The 20,427-nt window shown below is 40.5% G+C and overlaps 1 protein-coding gene across 3 annotated transcripts in view; it reads left to right on the top strand.

The window, feature by feature from the left end:
- The window catches only part of ncam2 (neural cell adhesion molecule 2), a 462,302-nt gene that overhangs the window by 358,558 nt on the left and 83,317 nt on the right, over positions 1–20,427 (top strand). For all 3 annotated transcript variants that reach the window (XM_080878982.1, XM_080878984.1, XM_080878983.1), the window contains exon 7: positions 8,350–8,519. In XM_080878982.1, coding sequence (XP_080735108.1) covers positions 8,350–8,519 — 170 coding nt within the window. The remainder of the gene's footprint in view (positions 1–8,349; positions 8,520–20,427) is intronic.

The following is a 20,427-nucleotide window of genomic DNA, read 5'->3' as shown; positions in this document are numbered from 1 at the left end:
CTTTATTGTTGTTCCATTGAAGTTTTTAGTGTTTGCTTAAAATGGTGTCGTCCCCCCCCCAGTTTTCCTTATTGGAACTTACTGGAAAGAGTAGTTTGTGGATGCTCATATTAAACACGTTTCAAGTAATGAGGTCCGTGCATGTAAAAGTAATCACCAAAGCTCTTTTTTGCCTGTTTTTGTCTCTGTGTGATGTCACTGAGAATGAATATCCCTGCCTGGTCTGTGGTCAGCTCAGGCTTATAGATCTGACCCTACCCACCTGCTGTTTAAACCATCTCTATATTTAAGGGGGCTTAAAGGCCCAGTTTGAGATAAATGAGGGTTATTTTGAACTCTGAAATCACGCAAAGCTACTTTAATAGAATCCTAGAATAAACATAATAAACTGAAAATAAGCCTGTAGTATCTTCTCTTGAGACATGATGTCTTTATAAATGTTATAAACAATCCAAACAAACATGACTTACAAGTGACCTCATGGCTCCTCATAATTGCTATATTTTGTAGTTAATTTGGTAAAATAAATACTGTGGGCTTGGCAACGTTTCTAAAGGGCAAAAAGAGGGCAACAATTCAACAACATATTAGTTTAGTCTTAAATTAAGATATTTTGGTTCCCCACTAGAGTTTGAGCTCCACCATTTACCACGTACAAATGGAAAATGAAATAGCTGCAACAATTTATTGAAATTTGTGCAAACATACATGGAAATAAAGTATAAAACAGAGTTTGTGCAATTCTAACATCCTTGAAGCTCCACTTTTGGTGTGACCACCTCTGTTCTTCAGCACAGTCTGAACTCTTTTAGGCAGGTTTCTTGTCATTTCCTTAAGTAGTCTTCAGGAATAATTCTACCGGTTTCTTGAATGACATTCAAAGCTCTCCTTTGGATGTTTTTGGCTCTAGGGAGGCCAATCCATGACTGATAGTGCTTCATTGTGTGTTTTTCTATCCAGGTATGCTTTACTGCATTGGCAGTGTGTTTGGGATCATTGTCATGCTGAAAAAGGAAGCTAATGGCAATCAGATGTTTTCTAGATGGTATTGCATGGTGAATCAATCAATGGTCCTTTTCTGTGTTCATAATTTTATGGATTTTGACAAGATCTCCAACACAAATAACTGAAATGCAACTAAAACCAAGACAGAGCCTCCACTATGTATTACAGATGGTCATAGACACTCACTGTTGTACCTCTCTCCTGACCTTCTACATACACATTGATGATGATTTGAACCAAAAGTTTCAAAAAATTTGGATTCATCGCTCCACATTTTCAGTCCAGTTCTTGTGTACATATCTCAGCCTTTTATCCTTGTTTTCTCTCCTTAAGAATGACTTGACAGCCGCCCTTCCACTGAGATGATTTCTGATGTGGCCTCAGTGAACAGTAGATGGATCAACTGAAGGGCCAGATACATCTCTCAGATCCTGCGTCAGGTGTTTGCTGGAATTTTTTCTGTTTCTTAAGGAAACTGTTCATCTGCTGTATGTAGTTTTTTTTTTTAGCCTTTTTGAAGGTAGTAACGTCCAGCAGAACCAGACTCAGGAAGGGGCAACCAGTCATGGATTACTCATTTACAGCTGTGTTTGTGGCATTCAAAGAATATATGCCAATATCAGCAGATATTAGCTCTCTGTTAATATATCAGCTGAGCATTATTTGAACTGTAGCAAAGGGCATTAATTAATGCTTTCATAGTCCATAATTATGATGTGGGCCTATGATCTGTTATTATTATTATTGTACTTTTAAGTAACTTGGTCAGTGCTGTGCAGCAGATAAAAGCACATAAACCGATGCTGAGCATGTGCATCAATGGTAAACACAGATGCCTTTATTCATCACCCTAACAAAGAGGTCACATACCTCTCAGAGCGCTTACCTTCATCACAGGAGCGCTGCACAATTCTGCAGAAGATGAAGCACAGCGAGGTGAATTCTTCACTCCTGCATTTCATGTGACATCATCTCTGTGAGTAATACAGATGTAATGAGAACTGAACTGTCTGTTTGAAAGAGAGGTTGAATACAGCAGAAAAAAATGAGGCACATGCATCACTTTGTGAAGTACAAACAAAATTTGAAAGGTGACGCACAGCTGGAAGCAGCCTAAACTTTGTAAACCTCATTCATCTTGCTCCCTTGTTTTGGGGCTCCAAAAAAGTAGGAATTACTTTTACTCCGGGGTGTCTTACCTTGGCTTTTCAGCTCTGGAGCACAACAGTGAAATGTAATTTTAATGATTTAACAGCTGGCGTTATATTTTGCAGAATATTTCAGTGTGAAGATGGCAAAGTGCACATCTCCATCCTTACTTTTATATTGAGACAATCCCTGTGACAGCTTAACGACCTCAGTCTCAGTTTTGCTTTAAGTGTAAAAGTGAGTTTTGTTTGACGTTGTGAGTTTTGTTTCACAATAAGCCCGTTAAAATGAGGAGCCTGGGAAATAAGATATCTTGATAGGTTTCTCATAGTATCACAGAATGAAAGAGGCTTAGATACAGAAGCATTCACTCTTACATGGTGCTCACTGATGTGCTGAGGCAATTAAAAATAACCACAGAAGTAAGCGACTAAACCTTTTTCTTAATAAAATTCTCTTGCATGGTCAGATGTGCCATTCACAAAATTTGATGTTCGCAAGATCAAGAAAGGTTTAAACCAAGTCTCAGAGAAACTCAGCGTAGTACCGAGAGCTAATGAGACTTTATTCTTTGTTCTTCTACAGCAGAGAAGTCAAACTCGTTTCACACTGTGGGCCATGCACAGCCCACTTTGATCTTAAGTGGGACGGACCAGTGAAACTCCTATTTCTGTCAGCGTAAAGAAGTTTAATCACACATTTAATCCCTGAGATATTTTAATTTTAAAAAAGAAGTGTAATTTCAACAATATATCTCAGTTTTTCTACATGATAATGAAACGCTGCTTTGGGCTTAAATTGTAAGAAATACACATGTAAAATTACAGAAAACGTTCTGTTAGCTCATTGCGACTGTTAATTCCAAATAAATTCATAATGGTTTATCTAATTATTTACGTTGGTGCAGTATGACTGGAGGAAGCTGTAAAACTTATGAAAACACATCTAAAAGTCTAAAATGTATGCCCTCCATAACATTTTCCAAACCCTTCCAGTGGGTCAGATTGGAGGCTTTGCTAGGCCGATTCTGGCCCCTGGGCCTTATATTTGATACCCCCGTTCTGAAGTGTTGCGGTTTCAGGTCAGAAGGCAGCCTGTTTTCATTCCCAGTGCTCAGATTCTTCCAGGTTTTGTTTTTGGTTTTTTTTGTTTTTTAAAGCTGCTGGTCTCTCAGAGATATGCCCAAGGTGTATTTTGGCTTCTGCTGGAATACCAGGGGTCACCATAATGGTGACACCCAGCTCGTCACACTTGGATGCTTGTTCAGAACCCCTTGACATTACACTTACGCTACCTTGGGTATCCTTGAGCCTAATTCTTTCATCTTGCAAAGTGATTCTTGTTAGGAGCATTAACAGATCGGGGTTATTACACCAAAAAGTAATGCATTACACATAACTCGTTACTTTTTAAAGGTTAAAATGCTATGTTACTTAATTATACCTGTAGAAATTAATTAGAAACACCACTCATCACATTAATTTTGTGTTATTTCGCATAACCACCTGAGATGCATTGGCACACAATTGCCGTTTAACAATATGAGCCTTGTTCCACACACTGGCATCCTGGCCTATCCTAATGAGGACACACACACACACAAGGTCTTTTTGTAAGTGTTTAAGAATTCACACAAAGCCGAGGGCAAAGTTAAAATGCAGCACTTCAAAGAAAAATGTTACGGCCACAGTGATTCTGTGATAGGAACAGGTGCCGTAACTGCTTTTGTTGCCTGTTGAAAATGAAGCTTTAGATGCTTGGCTGGGGTCAGCATATACTCTGACATCAGTCTGAGTTCTTCACTGCTCACTTTGACAGCATGCTGTCGAAAGTACTGTGCGAAAAATGAAAGCTGGACACCGCTCTGCTATTTTTCTTCCCCTACTACATCAGCTGAAGTCAGCTGATTGTAGCCCAAGTGCACAGAAAAAACATTACCCTTGATTTTGTTTTATCTGAGTACTCATCATGCAGATAATTGAAGAACTTGCGGTACCAGTTGAAGGTTTGAATGGGTGAGTGTGTCGGAAAGGGATAAGTGAGGGATTACTGGCTAATATGATTACTTGATTTGTTTTTACAGTAATGCTTTGGATTACTGTAATGTGATTGGAGTAACTTTGTGTCCTAACATAGCAGGTTGAGGCACTAAAACCTGCTGTGCACATGTATTTTCATTGCTCTGTGGTTCTTAGGCTTGCACATTGGCAGTATGTCATTCGCTCTCAAAGTGTGGGTCATACTGAGATTCTATTTTGACATATTTTGGGGTTTTGTGACACTTTTAGTCTCATGGAGTGTAGCTGTAGTAATGTGGCTTGGCCACTACCCTGCTACAAGTAGATAATGGCACAACCTTGTGCCAGACCTAGACACCTTAGTCTTTATCAGAGGCATGAAAATTGCAAGTTCAACATCACCATTTGAATTAGCATGTTAACTTTGTGCGAGTGCTTTTTAACCTATTATGACACAGTCATACTTGGAAAAAATATTAACAAGACATTGTGAAACGAACTTGTGATCTCATTGCCTTTGAAGACCACTCGCAGTCAGTTGCTGTCTTTAAAGCAACTTTGGTACATCAAGAGAGCACTAAGAATCAGTAGGAATCAGTCTGCAGCTAAACGGAGTCCAGTTGGCAATTACTTGCAATCGGCAATATGAAAAATGGCAATTATTTGAGATAAACTGGCAAAAATCAAAACTAAAAAATGAGTAAACAAATATTAACATAGTTGCTGCAGGACAACATTTTGTCCTGACAACCTTGTTTTATATAGAAATAGAATAGATAGAAAGGTTCAAGGTCAAGTTCCATACTGCAAAGAGATGTGTCACAGTACAAGGTCATCAGTGACCAGGCACAGTCAGTTATAGACTGATTCCGTAACATTTGGGGTTAGATACAGGCTTATGGTGACATTGGAGCAACATCCACCTCTTTCTATGAATTGTTTTGCCACTTTTAGCACCATGAAATGAAAAAAGTGCATAACAGAAAAACCATAAAACCATAACACATATCATACGTGCTTTAGCATGGAGCTAAAATACACCCAAACCCCAGTGGATGTCAGTTGCATAATGTACATAATGTGCTGCATGTTTTATTTCAGCATACCATCCTGCGAGGTTTACTTGAAAGGGTACTCTTGCATGCTCCCACTTCACTCTAATGCTCACGTACTATTTTTTTTAATGCTGACTGAATAAAATATAAATCACCTGTCAAGGTCTCATTTCAGCTGACTGCAGATTTTGAACTTTTTTAGTGACCATGGACTGCCAAACATTTCTGTGTAGTCTGTTTCATTTCCCAGGTCAATAAGTCCTGTGTGTCAGTCCCAGACTACAGAATTAAAATGCGTAAATCACAACAAAGGCTTCGGTATAAACAACGCATCACATTCCAATTTAGTTTTTCTTTTGATGCCACCCCTCCTAACTAATTCCAGGCTCTCCCGTTGCATTTCCTGTCAGAGCGAGGTTTCACCTCATCCTCTGTGCATCTTGGGTAATGGACTACCTGTCAGCAGTCAGTCAGTATAATGACATTCAGCACTGCAGCACGCCCTCCACTGTCCATTCCAAAGATGAGGCCTCTCTTCATTTCCTCTTTGGCTCACCAGAGTTATTATTACTTGGCTTTGGTGTTTCCTCTGACGACTTTCAATTATCCTCCCTCTCGCTTTTCCTACAGTACAATGAGGCTGAGCTCACCACGCAGTATAACTGCACTCGTGTCTATTTGTGTCTGAGTCTTCAAATCCCCTCATGTGAAATCTCTAAAAAAATAAGAGTTTTTTAGTGGAACAGTAAAATATACACTGTGAATAATACAACAGCCTGAACTGAAGACTTGAGATATATCTGTTCTGAATTTATTACATAAAATAACTTGTAAAATAAAATAAAAAAACAAGATGCTATTGTCCATATTTAACGAAATGTTATTTTTTTTTATCTCTTTTCATACCTTTTCTTTATATTTGCGAGTGGGGCAGATTAATAATGAATCACAACTGAATATGCTGAAGCACATTTGCAAACATCAGATCAGCTTTATCTGTTTTGTGTTCGTTTATGTAAACCCTTAATGATTTTAATTTCGAGAATCTCATCCGTTTATGCTCTGCTTCACATTCACACTGATACATAAAACTATATGTAAGCCTTTCAGATCCCCTGGGCAGATTAAATATTTCACTGAGTGAGAATTGGGGAGAAAAACTAAGTGCAAACCCTGCAGTAAATGAGCCATTTTTCAATTGATAATGAACTGTCTGAAATCCAATTTTTACTTAATTAATACATAAATTGGGCAAAAAATGGTGACTGTGGCACTCTTGTTCAAGTTTAAACATGCTATCCTACATGAAAACTCCCAGAACATAAACGTCTTACTTGTTAGGGTTCGTTCATAGAGCTTAAATTAAATATAAGTACTAGAAAAGCTCCAATAAAGCTTAGTTATAACAACAAAGTAGAGAAAAGCTGTGTTGAAGCAATAACTTTTTGTTTTATGACAGAAGAAGGGTCTTCACAAGTTATCAGAAGGAAGTAGTAACCAGGGCTTGGATCAAAGGCAGGCCTGTATTTGTTTTTAAGGTTTTTTTTAATAAGTAGTATATTTCACTAAAAAACTTTCCATTTGCTTTGGTAAAGTTAATGCATGTACTGATAAAACTGCAGAGCGCAGTAAGTCACACATAATAAAGATCAGTTTGGATCTCTGTAGAGATCTTACTTTTGCCAGAGAGCAACCCAGAAACTGCTGCACCCATGTTCTCACAGTTTACTTAAACTGACACAGACATGAACAAACATTCATTTTGTCTGGCTTTAATTTGTTTGCATCAACCACTTCCCAAGTGTTTATTATTATTAGAGACACAGCTTTTAACTGGCTGCAGTTATTTTATTTGAGGAAATGCAATATGCAAAACAAAGTCTAGTTAAATCTGCACTGTACACACTGGTTTGTATATGTTAGTTTTAAAGAGTCCCTTCCAAATTTGTCCTTTTTTGGCATTTTTATTTATTAATATTCATAAATGGCACAACAGTATTATCAGTTTTCATAGTAAGAATGCTACCATGTTACCAAAGGTACGTATTTACAAATCCAGGACATGGAGAGCAACATCAGCGATCTTCCCATGTTGTGTCCCCCAGGTCAATACTAAGTTTGTTTTGTTGTAATATCCATAAGCTCACAAGTAAAGTATTGGGCTGTATTGGGTATTCACATACTAAACACAAACTTCAGCTGTCTGTAGTTTGCTGATATGCAGTATAGGAAAGTAGATCTTAAAAGAAAATTCTGGTTACATATCAGAGAATTAAATTTGTGTGCTACAAAATTAAATGTATGTAAACAAGTATTTCCCGTGTTTTGGGTGCCATTGCTGCTTGATCCTACATGAATTCAGTAACTAAGCTAATCTTATTTTTAGCGACTTACAAATGCTGTAAAAGGACCTGTTGTCTAAATCAAAAAAAACAAAGCTATCCCTTGAACCTTTTAGACTACACGCCTGGTTAACTAGCTGCAAATAAACAAGCGGAGGAGGCAGCTAACATGCGTCAGACTATTATGATTTTGTTATGAAGCTTAAATATAGACATGCGTCAATTTATCAGTTTGATTTTTCTGGATAATTTCCCCACAGAGCCCAGTAAGAAAAGACATTAAGTCAGCAATGCATCTCCGCACCACACCGGAGTCATTTAGTGAGCATTGCAGTCCATAAGAAAACATTCACAGCAACACTAGTGAGTGCTGGCAGGCCTGTAACTGACACGATAAAGATGTTACTTTTCTGCATGGCAGAGTTTCACAACTCTGATGACATACAACAAACTATTCATCGAGCAATTGTTATTTCAATTATTGCCTGATCTGTTTATCCAAAACAATCCTTTCATCACACTTCAAATAGTGTCTATAAAAAGTGCCGTCATGTTTTCACCTGTTTACCTGCTATAGATAGAAATAGTTTCAAAGCCGAGGTGTCTGCACTTTGCCTGATTTTTATGGGATCGGTTGACACCCAAAATACAGAGATTATACATCTGTAACATCAAACGTGTACTGACGCATTCATATTTTAGGAGTTCAGTGTCAGTTTTGAGGTAGTTGCCAAATATTTCCACTCCTTACTTATGTGCCTCTGCTTTTCACTCGTGCAGGAAAGGGCAGCAGCTGGAGCCATCGGACCAGTACATTTTGAACAGGCTTGATGGCGGGCGGAGCATGTTAACCATCCGCAACATCCGGCAGGGTGATGGAGGCACCTACTCCTGCAGAGCCACCAATAAGGCAGGATCCCAGGAAAGAGAGCTCTTCCTCAAAGTGTTTGGTAAGCATGCAATCTGAGTAAAATACTATAGTTGTATAAGATACAGTTTATTTATCCTAAATTTTCAGATATTAATCACAACTATTAAAAATAGTGCAAATAATGTCAAAAAGATTAGTAAAAGAAAATATACAATAATATAACAAGATAAAATAGATCCATAAGGTAAGAGGCACTGTGGATCAAAATCAAAATATAATAAGACATGTTCAAGAAATATGAAGGTTTTAGAACAATATATAAAATATTAATAAGGTTTAATTAAATTTAATTTTCTAATTTTCTACAGACACTGGCCACTTTATTATATACATCTCTTCAACAGTGCTCATAATTACGGGTACCACTCCTGTCAGTTAAAAAACGGAAACTACAGACACCTCACCAAAACTGGACAACAGAAGACTATAAAAATTGTCTTAATTTCTTCTCCTGGTAGAGTCAGTCTTTGGTCGACTCACATGAAAGTGTGGTGCTGTCCTGCCTCATATCAATAGTTCAGTCTGTTGGTGTGTAATGGTTTGGGGGACTTTTTCTTGGAACATTTTAGTGTTATTTGAGCACCAACTGATAAGTGTAAGAAAAACCACGTTGTTCCTTCTATCTCCCCAAACCAGGACTAACATAAAAAAATCCCTTCCTATCACTTTAAAGGGTTTGTTTTCTTTTTCCATTATCTGTTATTTGGTGCCCCACCAAAGATTTTAAATGTAATAGCATTACCCATGACAGTAAACAGTGTTTTATGTTGATCCATAAAGCTTTATTGTAAGGACATCCACAAATTCCATTTTATAAAGAAATGCAGAAAAAAATGTCCAAATATGACAGTCGGCCCACACCAATAACAGCTTTATCAAAGTGATATATTTCTGTTAAAAAATAAATATTTCATTTATTGCTTCATATTTCAATTACTGCGCTCCTCATAAAAAATTTCAATTTATATTTTCATAAACCTGCCAGCTATTTCCTCACAGATCGACGTGATAGCGCTGCTTCTAGCTCATGAAAATGTATGGAGATTTGTGCTCAAGTCATCAACATCCTTTGGAGATGTGAAAAGCGCTTGTTCTTCAAAATGCACATTTAAATGAAGAAGTTAAGGGGGTGGGAGGAGTTCTGCTTCCAGGCCGTGTGGTGGGAGAACGCAGTTGTAAGTTAGTTTTATTACCCTTGACAGCACAGGCAGGAGGAAAACAGGAATTTTAAGTTAGACAAGGTGTGTGCAGGTGTGTATGTGCGCTTCACTCGTGTTTAGGCGCTGTAACCCATTGTGAGCCTCATCTTTTTCTGTGGCACTTTCACAGATCTGTTTGCACATGTTTGTTGTTAGGTGTTTGCTTTTATACACTCTAAGATGTTCACATCTGGGGGCCTCCAGGAAACATAGTGTGTCTTTTGGCTGCTCTGTAAAGTTGCAAGAGCAGTCCATGAGCTGTAAAAGGCTGAAGCCTGCAGTCTTCGGGGATTATGTCAACTTGTCCTGCTTTTCAGGCAATGAGTCATTTGTTGCTGTAGAAGAAAATCCATACTATTAAGGAATAGCTGCATGTACTTGTTAGACATGCTAGAAGAGTGGCTCAAGGGATGCTTGGTTGGTCACTCTATTACTTTAGTCTGGACTGAAATATCTCAACAATTTCTCTGTGGATTTCCATTTACTTTAATGACTTTTATGACTTTGTTGGTCCACTAACTTTCCTACCCAGCAAATATTGTTGAGAAGATATTACAGATCACTTTGGAGAATTCTAAACAACACTGAGATTTGGTAAAAAAAAAGTAAAACCTAAATGCTGTCTTCATCAGTTTCGTTCAAAAAATAGTCTAGAAAACATATCTTAAATTCTATTAAAGAGTAAAACGGTGTATTTTATCAACAGTTCAACTATGCCAACAATAGAAGAGAAGAGAATAGTCTTTTATTTTCATTGTACATTTAAAACCAAATTGTGGGTGCTCTACGGCAGCTATGTAGGAATAAAATATAAATATCAAACAAACAGGAGATTAGAGCTTAGGCCATTCTTGCCATCAGGCCCGCTGCCCTGCTAATGTTGTTTCCAGTGACAGAAGCACATAATGACATGAGATTTATAAAACTAAATTTGTTATTGTTTAAAAAATGACTTTCAGGGCTAGTCGACATTATATGTCCACATTCTAACATTTCACAACCAAATAAGATTTTATTTAGTGGGGACAGGTTAATTTGAAACTCTAAATTGAAAAGAGGTGTGAATGTGTCTGTGTGTTAGCCCTGCGATAGACTGGCGACCTGTCCAGGGTGTACCCTGCCTCTCGCCCTAAGACAGCTGGGATAAGCTCCACTGCCCCCCACGACCCTGAAAAGGATAAGCGGAAGCGAATGGATGGATGTATGGATAAGATTTTATTTATTTAATTTAGTAAAAATGCCAAGCTCTTTTTTGAGAAAAAAAATCATGAATCACTTCTTCTCTTTTGTTGCGGAAAAATAATTTAAGCATTGAAACCAAACAGATTTTCTGAGATTTATTGAAAGAAAGTTAAACCCTTGCAAAGGGATCAATACAATGCAAACGGGGTTTGTACCAGCGTTGACCAACAGGTAAAATAATAACAGCTCCTTTAAAGCCGTTGTGTGGATACAATCTTTGTCTATTCAGTGGTTGGGAGTGAAATCCTCGCCATCATCTAGGCACCAGCTTGATAATGAAGTGTATCATGGCCTTGAGCAAATCTTAAAGTCATTTGTTTTCCCGTCTTCATACACTCTTTCGTTATACAAGAAATTTACAATTGCATATCAATAGTACGCAGAGGTTAGATGAGGTGAAACAAAAATTTTCCATCACACATTTCAACCAAATTTAGAGGTAAAGGGTGCTTCTTTTTAAAGGTTATAACTAACTGACCTGATTAAGCCCAACCCCCCCCCCCCCCCCAAAAAAAAGAAAAAAAAAAAAAAACAACCGTGAGTTGGGATCTGGTGAGAGTTTCCTCTTTACTAGTTATCTACCACCATTATGTCAAAATGTAAATCCATCAAACCTGCAAAACTAATTTTGTTCCTTTCAGATCTGCTTTTTTTTTTTTCTTTAATGGCTTTTAGCAAATGTTGTTGCTAATAGCATGAACGTTTGTGTGATGGTGATTGTTGTACACCTACTAACATGTGCATGTTGTCAGAGCCAACAAACAACTGTTTCACCCCTTATATCAAGACACTCCTAAACCAAAGGTTCTGTGACACATTCTTATTTTCAGATGAAAGTAAGTTCAGTATTTTAGGAAATCAAGTTCTTAAAGTCTGGAGGAAGAGCAAAGAGCAGAATCCAAGGTGTTTGAAGTCTACAATGAAGTCAGTGATGAGTTAAAGCATAGGTGTCAAACTCTGGCCAGCGGGCCAAATTTGGCCATACCGCGAGCCATACCAAATTATTATTAGAGCTGGCCTACTGGTATTATACAACTAATATATATATTGTTTAGTATTAAGCTTTCCTTGTTCCATATTCTGTTTTTCAGCAAAACTTGTTTGAGTCCATTAGAAGAGATTCATTCTTAAATCTGGAGGAAGATTTTTTTTCCCAATAAATATTAATGTTAGCCCGCGACCTTGTTCCAGTTTTGAATTTTGGCCCACTGTGTATTTGAGTTTGACACGCCTGAGTTAGAGTGACATGTGATCTGCTGGTTCAGGTGCTGGCAGATGGACTGCTGTGTTTTATCAGGTCCAAAGTCAACACTGCTGTCTACCAAGTGATTTTAGAGCATGCGAGCTTTGTGGAGATGCCAATTTCTTATCACCTGGCACAGTGCCGAAACTACTACCAAATTATCTGCTGACCATACTATTACTTTGCTTGATTGGCCAGCCACCTCGCCTGACCTGAACACCACAACCCAGGCTTCAATAACACCTCAGAAGTGCGACAGGCTTCTTTTTATATTGTATAGAATATATATATATATATACACTCAACAAAAATATAAACGCAACACCTTTGTTACTGCTCCCATTCCCCATGGGATGGACGTAGAGACCTAAAATTCATTCCAGATACACAATATAACCATCCCTCCCAAACAGTGGTCACAAATCAGTCCAAATGTGTGGTAGTGGGCACATCTGCCATATTGAGATAATCCATCCCACCTCACAGGTGTGCCACATCAGGATGCTGATCTGACATCATGAGTAGTGCACAGGTGTACCTCAGACTGCCCACAACAAAAGGCCACCCTGGAATGTGCAGTTTTGTCTCACAGTAAAATGCCACAGATGCCACAAGCAATGAGGGAGCGTGCAATTGGCATGCTGACAGCAGGAATGTCAACCAGATCTGTCGCCCGTGCATTGAATGTTCATTTCTCAACCATAAGCCGTCTCCACAGGCGTTTCAGAGAATATGGCAGCACATCCAACCGGCCTCACAACCGCAGACCTCGTGTAACCACACCAGCCCAGGACCTCCACATCCAGCAGGTTCACCTCCAAGATCGTCTGAGACCAGCCACCCAGACAGCTGCTGGAACAATTGGTTTGCACAACCAAACTGTCAGAAACCGTCTCAGGGACGCTCAACTGCATGCCCGTTGTCCTCATCGGGATCTTGACCTGACTCCAGCTCGTCGCCGTAACAGACCTGTGTGGGCAAATGCTCACATTCGATGGCGTCTGGCACGTTGGAGAGGTGTGCGCTTCACGGATGAATCATGGTTCACATTGTTCAGGGCAGATGGCAGCTGAGAATGTCCCAGTTCTTGCATGGCCAGCATACTCACCGGACATGTCACCCATTGAGCATGTTCGGGATGTGCTTGACCGGCGTATACGACAGCGTGTACCAGTTCCCACGAATATCCAACAACCTCGCACAGCCATTGAAGTGGAGTGGACCAACATTCCACAGGCCACAATTGACAATCTGATAGACTCCATGCGACGATGTGTTGCACTGCATGAGGCAAATGGTGGTCACACCAGATACTGACCGGTTCTGGGTCCCCAGACCCCCAATAGCGCAAAAAACTGCACATTCCAGGGTGGCCTTTTGTTGTGGGCAGTCTGAGGTACACCTGTGCACTACTCATGATGTCAGATCAGCATCCTGATGTGGCACACCTGTGAGGTGGGATGGATTATCTCAATATGGCAGATGTGCCCACTACCACACATTTGGACTGATTTGTGACCACTGTTTGGGAGGGATGGTTATATTGTGTATCTGGAATGAATTTTAGGTCTCTACGTCCATCCCATGGGGAATGGGAGCAGTAACAAAGGTGTTGCGTTTATATTTTTGTTGAGTGTATATATCCTGATTGATCTTAGGAACACTTTGAGATACTGGATTTGGGATTTTTATGAGCTATAAGTCACTTTTATCGAGATTGGAACGAAAAAGGATTGCAATCTTTATGCACGTTTATCTTTTATAAGTTTATCTTTTTTATGTAAATTATGAAAATGCCAACAAGCAAAAGCTTCTACAAAGACTGTGAAAAGAAGAAGAAAATGGGCTGTAAGCAAGGTGACCTGTAAGAAACGTGCTAAAATGGATTGTTTCAGACACTCTTTAAAAGAGCCCATTTATATGGCAGCATGCAAAGCTATGTTTTTAAAGTCTCTGAATGCAAATACAGAGTCTTAGAATGAAAGAGATCCCTTTGAAAAAAGAGTGCTAACAAACACAGTGTTATGATTGGCGCTCTCATCATATTAGGATAGCAATATTAGCAGTTAGCTAAGCATTGCTGCACAGTAACTTTTGTTAGCTACAGCAACAGTTTTTGACCAGCAGAGTATACGTTTTTGACAGCTTCCATGGCTAAATGTTGTCAGCGATACAGTTTGATAGAAGATAATTCTTCAGCTATCTGAAGCATCAACAGTAAATGTCAGGTTTCAGAAAAAGAGTAAGCAGATCCTACATTTTCCCTGCAACACTCAGCAGCTGTACCGGGAGACATTTATCACAGAAGCAGAGATTTTCATCTATCTGCAGACAGACTCTTAAGCGTTTGCCACAGTTTGCATTTTTTCCCCCCATTGTCAGTAGTCTATGAAACACAGCACCCACTTTAATGGGTTTTTCATTCTGTAATTTGCACACGTTCACTGAACACATCACAAATACATTCTTTTCTGGGGGGTTTATTCCCTATGTATGTTCACTTGAATCTACCATTTCTGTTTCTTCATGCATGTAGCCAAGAACAAGTCTTGACAGCAAAGACAGTAAATTACATCACCATAAAAATAACAAAAATGATTTTTCAGTTAAACCCTCTAAACTCTGGAACATTACAAGAGGCATCAGGGATGACAGGAGAGAATCTGTGCTGACATTTGCTTTGTGGATTGGCACAGCTGAAACAACAAATGCAGAGGTTATAATTATCAGATACAGTCAGTACCACATTTTACCTTCTGATACCTGTCAGTGGGTGGGAAAAGAGCCTTATGTCAAATATTACTATAGAGAGGATGAAAATACTGTTTAGCTGCATAAGCAGGCTTGTTCCTGCATTAACTGTCTGCCAAGAGGCGTCAAAGCAAACCATCTTTTTTGGTCTTTCATGAACTAACAATGTGACAAACTGTACATTTATGCCACTTTCTTCTCTTTCTGACATATTAATGGCTTTTTCATGGGTTATGGTTAGGATTGAGCCTGCCAGGGCTGACAATGTGCAGTAGCAAAATACAACATTTGCAAGTACAATTATTATAATACCTGTAATTAGAATAATTAAGCGTAATTAGAGGTATTACCATGTGTTAGAGTAAAATACTAATAGTTTTTTTGTCATGCTGAGTTTAAGAGAAACTTAAAGAAGTTCATTTGAATTTACAAACTGAATAAGAATAAAGTTCACTTAGTAAAAATCCAAGGTCAAATAAATTTAGGATTTTTGTCTTTTAGCGTAAAGAACGCTTCTCATTTAAAGAGGAAATGTTTTCAATAAAACATTATTAATAGCAGTCCCTGCAGAGTGGTTTGTGCATCACGCTTGACAAATGTGAGTTTTTTCATTTAATATTTTTATGATGAAGGGCATTTGAGGCAAACAGCTGTGGATAGGAACTGTAGAACTGGTTCAGACCAGTTTCAGCCATTAACAGTTTTCTGTGTTTGGCAGTCGGATCGTTTTGAATCTGTATTTGTATGTTTGCACACGAAGAGCTGTCAGAACATGATGCTTTTAACATCTTTCACTCTGCAGACATCATCCTAACAAAGAAATTGTGCCTCATTATGGGGCCTTATAGCAAAAAAAGGGGGGGAAAAACCCGACGGTTGAGATAATTTCGCCTCTTCTCTATGTGGCCTTTTGTATTGACACAAAACAGAATCAAGCAGATTGTTGCACTATTTTCAAGAAAAGGACACTTGATTCTGAATGAGTTCTGAAGTGCTCTGATTTGTTGTTGAAACAAGTAAAATTATCCTTGCTATTCCCAGCAAATCTATTTGACTTGATTGAGGAAAACACGAGTTGAGGACTTGGTTGTAGCGTAAATAAGCCATTAATGTGGTTGTTTGTGCTGGGATTTGAGAAGATGTTTATTGTTAAGTGATTTTCTTTTTTATTGTTTGCTTCATCCCTACTGCCTGCCGATATTCGTATAACTGCACTGAGACCGGGCACAAGGCATCAATCATATCCAAAATGCTTATAGAAATATAAAAGTGTCTTATCAATGATAAGATACTTTCTGCACATGCTGGCATATGGAAGATGTTAGATTCAGGACTCACAGGGAGGCCAAAAGTCAAGAAAAAAATGTAAAAATGAGATGACTCATTAGCTCCTTGGCTGCTTGGCTATTAGCTGACTAACATTACAATACCACATGCCATATGTAAACATTCTTCATTAAAAAAAACCCAATGACTCAATTTATTGGGACCATAAATGTCTACTAAGTTGGACATTTTTGTCAAAGTGCAGAACTTTCATGCAACCTTGAATAATGCAAAACTCCTATACTTCAGTTCGTTTTGTGAGATGTTTCACAAAAACATAATTCAACACATCATGTATGGATCCAATATCTGATTGCATTTCCAGTTCAAAAAGTTTCACTTCGCTGAGCAATTCTTATCTTTGAAAAAAATGTCTGTGTCAAACGTTAACATTTGTTACTCTCCCTGAGAAATACAGCAACTAGTAGTAAGTATGTCTGTGAAGGTTCTCAGTCATCCAGGTCATTGTAGTCTAAGGAGCTTGGGGAAAAAAAGTGTCTGGACTTCTTTAAGTTGCTAGAAGACGTTTCACCTCTCATCCAAGAAGGTTCTTCAGTTTTAAGGTCAAATGGTGGAGAGTCCCAGATTTAAACCCTATGGGAGTGTTCCCCCCAAGAGGGACGATGGACAGGGGGTCCATCAGCCAAGGTTTCGGGTGAACTCATTGTGAAACGTAGCCCCCACCCTATCGTGTGATTTCCTGAGGTCACCAATGCACCTCAGGAAGTCACATGATAGGGTGGAGCTAGGAAACCTTGGCTGATTGTGACCTACACCTATTTTCACACATTGGCTTATGTAAATAGGTAGAGGATCATTAGGGGGTCCATCGTCCCTCTTGGGGGGATACTCTCATAGGGCTTAAATCTGGGACTCTCTAACATTTTACCTTATAACTGAAGATGTCACAGTCTGGCTGGGGCAGACTGTATGTGTTTGCAAAAGAGGACTCAAACGCAGACCAAAAACTGAACGTGGCGTGGATTTAACAAAAAACAAGCCGTTTATTGAAGCTAGCAAAGAGGGTACAAACAAAAGGGCATTGATGAAACTAAACAATAACCTAAACTGGGTGAACTAAAACTAAACATGAAAAAACCTTAAACATGGTGAACTGACATAGATACCTGAAGTTGTGACATGGATGAGCAGACGACCTGACAAAGAATGACTGAAAGCACACGGACTAAATACACACAGGAGGATAATGAGGGAAGTGGGAACACATGGAGAAACAGCCGACACATGAACATAACGACGTCACAGTGGAAGAGAAAAACTTAACACGATGAACACAGGAACACCAGACCTCTTCAAAATAAAACAGGAAACATAAGACGCAGACATGACAACCTGAACTTGAAAACGTAAGACACAGACATTAAACACATGAAGGGGAAGGGAGACTTGACATGGGCGGAAGACACAAGGGGAATCTAATAACAAAGAACTAGAACAACCTAGGCATGATAAAAAATGAACTTAGAAAACCTGAAGGGCTTAAACATAAACTAAAACTCAAAACTCTGGGTCAAAAGACCCAGGATTGTGACAGAAGAAGCTTCTCGGATGAGAGGTGAAACGTCTTCAAGCAATTTAAAGAAGTCCAGATGCTTTTCTTTTTCCAAGCTCCTTAGACTAGTAGTAAGTAAGTAAAATTTATTTACAGGAATCTGTTACAAAGTGCTTTACACAAAAACAAGAACATGACCAAGATGTCTATCTAAATAGATGTGTTTTCAGCTGTTTTTTAAAAGAAGCCACAGAGTCGATGGTGCGTAGAGGAGGTAAACCATTCCACAGTATTGCTGCTAGGTTGTGGAAAGTGCAATCCCCCTTTGTTTCCCAACTGTACCGTTAGCTTACCAACTTTTGATGATGTTTGATGAGCTGCAATCGCCTGCCACCTAAAAATTCTTTACTCCATTCATGGAAGCTCGTCTTCTGTAGTGCTAGCTTGACACATGCACAACTTCATTGACATTTGCACCATGAACGCATCAAAGTAATAAAAAGAAAAAAACTAATGTCTGGAGGACGGGCCGCTCATCCGAGGCGCAGAACAAAGAAGCGCCGGGGAAAACGCGCTGGTATTAGGAACAGACTGAGACAGCAGGCGCATCGCGCACCACTGCCCAGTATCCTACTGGCCAATGTACAATCCATGGAGAACAAGCTCGATGACCTAAGAGCAAGGGTCATCTTCCAACGTGACATGAGGGACTGCAACATTCTGTGCTTCACAGAGACATGGCTGTCCCCCACCGTGCCGGACCAGGCCGTAACTCCGTCGGATTCATTCTTTGTGCTCCGCGCGGACAGAACGGCAGAGTCGAACAAAACCAAAGGTGGGGGAGTGTGTTTCATGGTAAACAGAAAGTGGTGTGATGCCAGGAGCATTTCTACTCTCTCCAGCGGCTGCTCGCCACATCTGGAGTTCCTGAGCATTAAGTGCCGCCCTTTCTATCTGCCCCGTGAGTTCACCTCAGTCTTCGCCACGGCGGTCTACATCCCACCCCAAGCGGACACAGGTATGGCTTTGTCCGAATTACATGATGTGCTGAGCTCGCTTCAAAACAAGGACCCGGGCGCAGCCCTCATTGTAGCAGGAGACTTTAACAAAGCGAACCTCAGACAAGTCATGCCAAACTTTTACCAGCATGTCTCGTGTCCAACGAGAGGGGATCGGATTTTGGATCACTGCTACACGCCATACAAGCAGGGCTACAAAGCTGTCTCACGCCCGGCTTTTGGGAAGTCTGACCACAACGCCATCTTCCTCATTCCCCAGTATAAACAAAGCATACGGAGGGAAGACGTGACCACGAAGGAAGTAAAACGGTGGACTGCCCAATCAGAAGCTACGCTACAGGACGCACTCAACGACGTAGACTGGGACATGTTCAGAGCATGCGCAGTCGACATCAACGAGTTTACGGAAGTAGCAGTATGCTTCGTCAATATGCTAGCGGAGGAGATTATCCCCACTGCGAGAGTCACCACATTCCCAAACCAGAAACCGTGGATGGACAGATCGATCCGCACTGCAGTAAACGCCAGGACCGCCTCCTACAACGCAGGTCTCGCCACTTGCGATTTGAGTGCCTACAAAGCGGCCTCATACGGCGTGCGGCGCGCGGTGAGAGATGCCAAACGCAGGTACCGGGAACGTGTGGAGTCCCGCTTCCACCAGGGCGACACACGGAGTATGTGGCACGGACTACGCACCAGTACGGACTACAAAGCCAGGGACACTGCGCCGATCAACGCCGACTCTGCATTCACCAACGAGCTGAATCGGTTCTACGCCCGTTTCGAGGTTAGCCAGGCGGCTAATGCTATCTACCGCCTGACTACCGAGGACAGTGATGTCATCAGCGAGAGACCGGTGACCAGCATCGCGGAGCATGACGTCCGAGCGGCACTGAGGAGAGTGAACACAAGGAAAGCGGCGGGGCCAGACGGTATCACCGGCCGTCTGCTGCGCTGCTGTGCTGACCAGCTAGCAGGTGTGTTCACTTACATCTTCAACGAGTCCCTGGCGAAGTCTGTGGTCCCCACATGCTTCAAAAGATCCACCATCATCCCTGTGCCCAAGAACAGCAAACCCTCATCCCTGAACGATTACCGGCCAGTTGCACTGACCTCGGTAGTAATGAAGGTGTTTGAGAGGCTGCTGAAAAACATCATCTCCTCCTCCATCCCAGACACCACAGATCCGCTGCAGTTCGCCTACAGATCCAACAGATCCACAGAGGATGCCATCGCCCACGTCCTACACACCACTCTCAGCCACGTGGACAAGAAACAGGGTAACTATGTGCGAATGCTGTTTGTTGATTACAGTTCAGCGTTTAACACAATAGTGCCCTGCAGACTGTTCACAAAGCTGAGGGATCTGGGACTTAACAGCCGTCTGTGTGCATGGGTCTTGGACTTCCTCACTGGCAGAACTCAGGTGGTGAGGGTGGGCAGGTGCTTCTCCAACAGCATCACCATCAACACAGGAGCACATCAGGGATGTGTCCTCTCGCCACTGCTCTACTCCCTCTACACTTCAGACTGTGTGGCCACCCATGGCTCCAACACCATTGTGAAGTTTGCTGACGACACAGTGGTGTTGGGTGCCATCTCCAACAACGATGAGGCGGCCTACATGGATGAAG

The sequence above is a fragment of the Rhamphochromis sp. 'chilingali' genome, assembly GCF_963969265.1.
Source record: "Rhamphochromis sp. 'chilingali' genome assembly, chromosome: 3".
Classification (NCBI taxonomy): domain Eukaryota; kingdom Metazoa; phylum Chordata; class Actinopteri; order Cichliformes; family Cichlidae; genus Rhamphochromis; species Rhamphochromis sp. 'chilingali'.
Note: the sequence above shows the minus strand (reverse complement) of the source record. Positions and strands in the feature narration are given on the sequence as shown.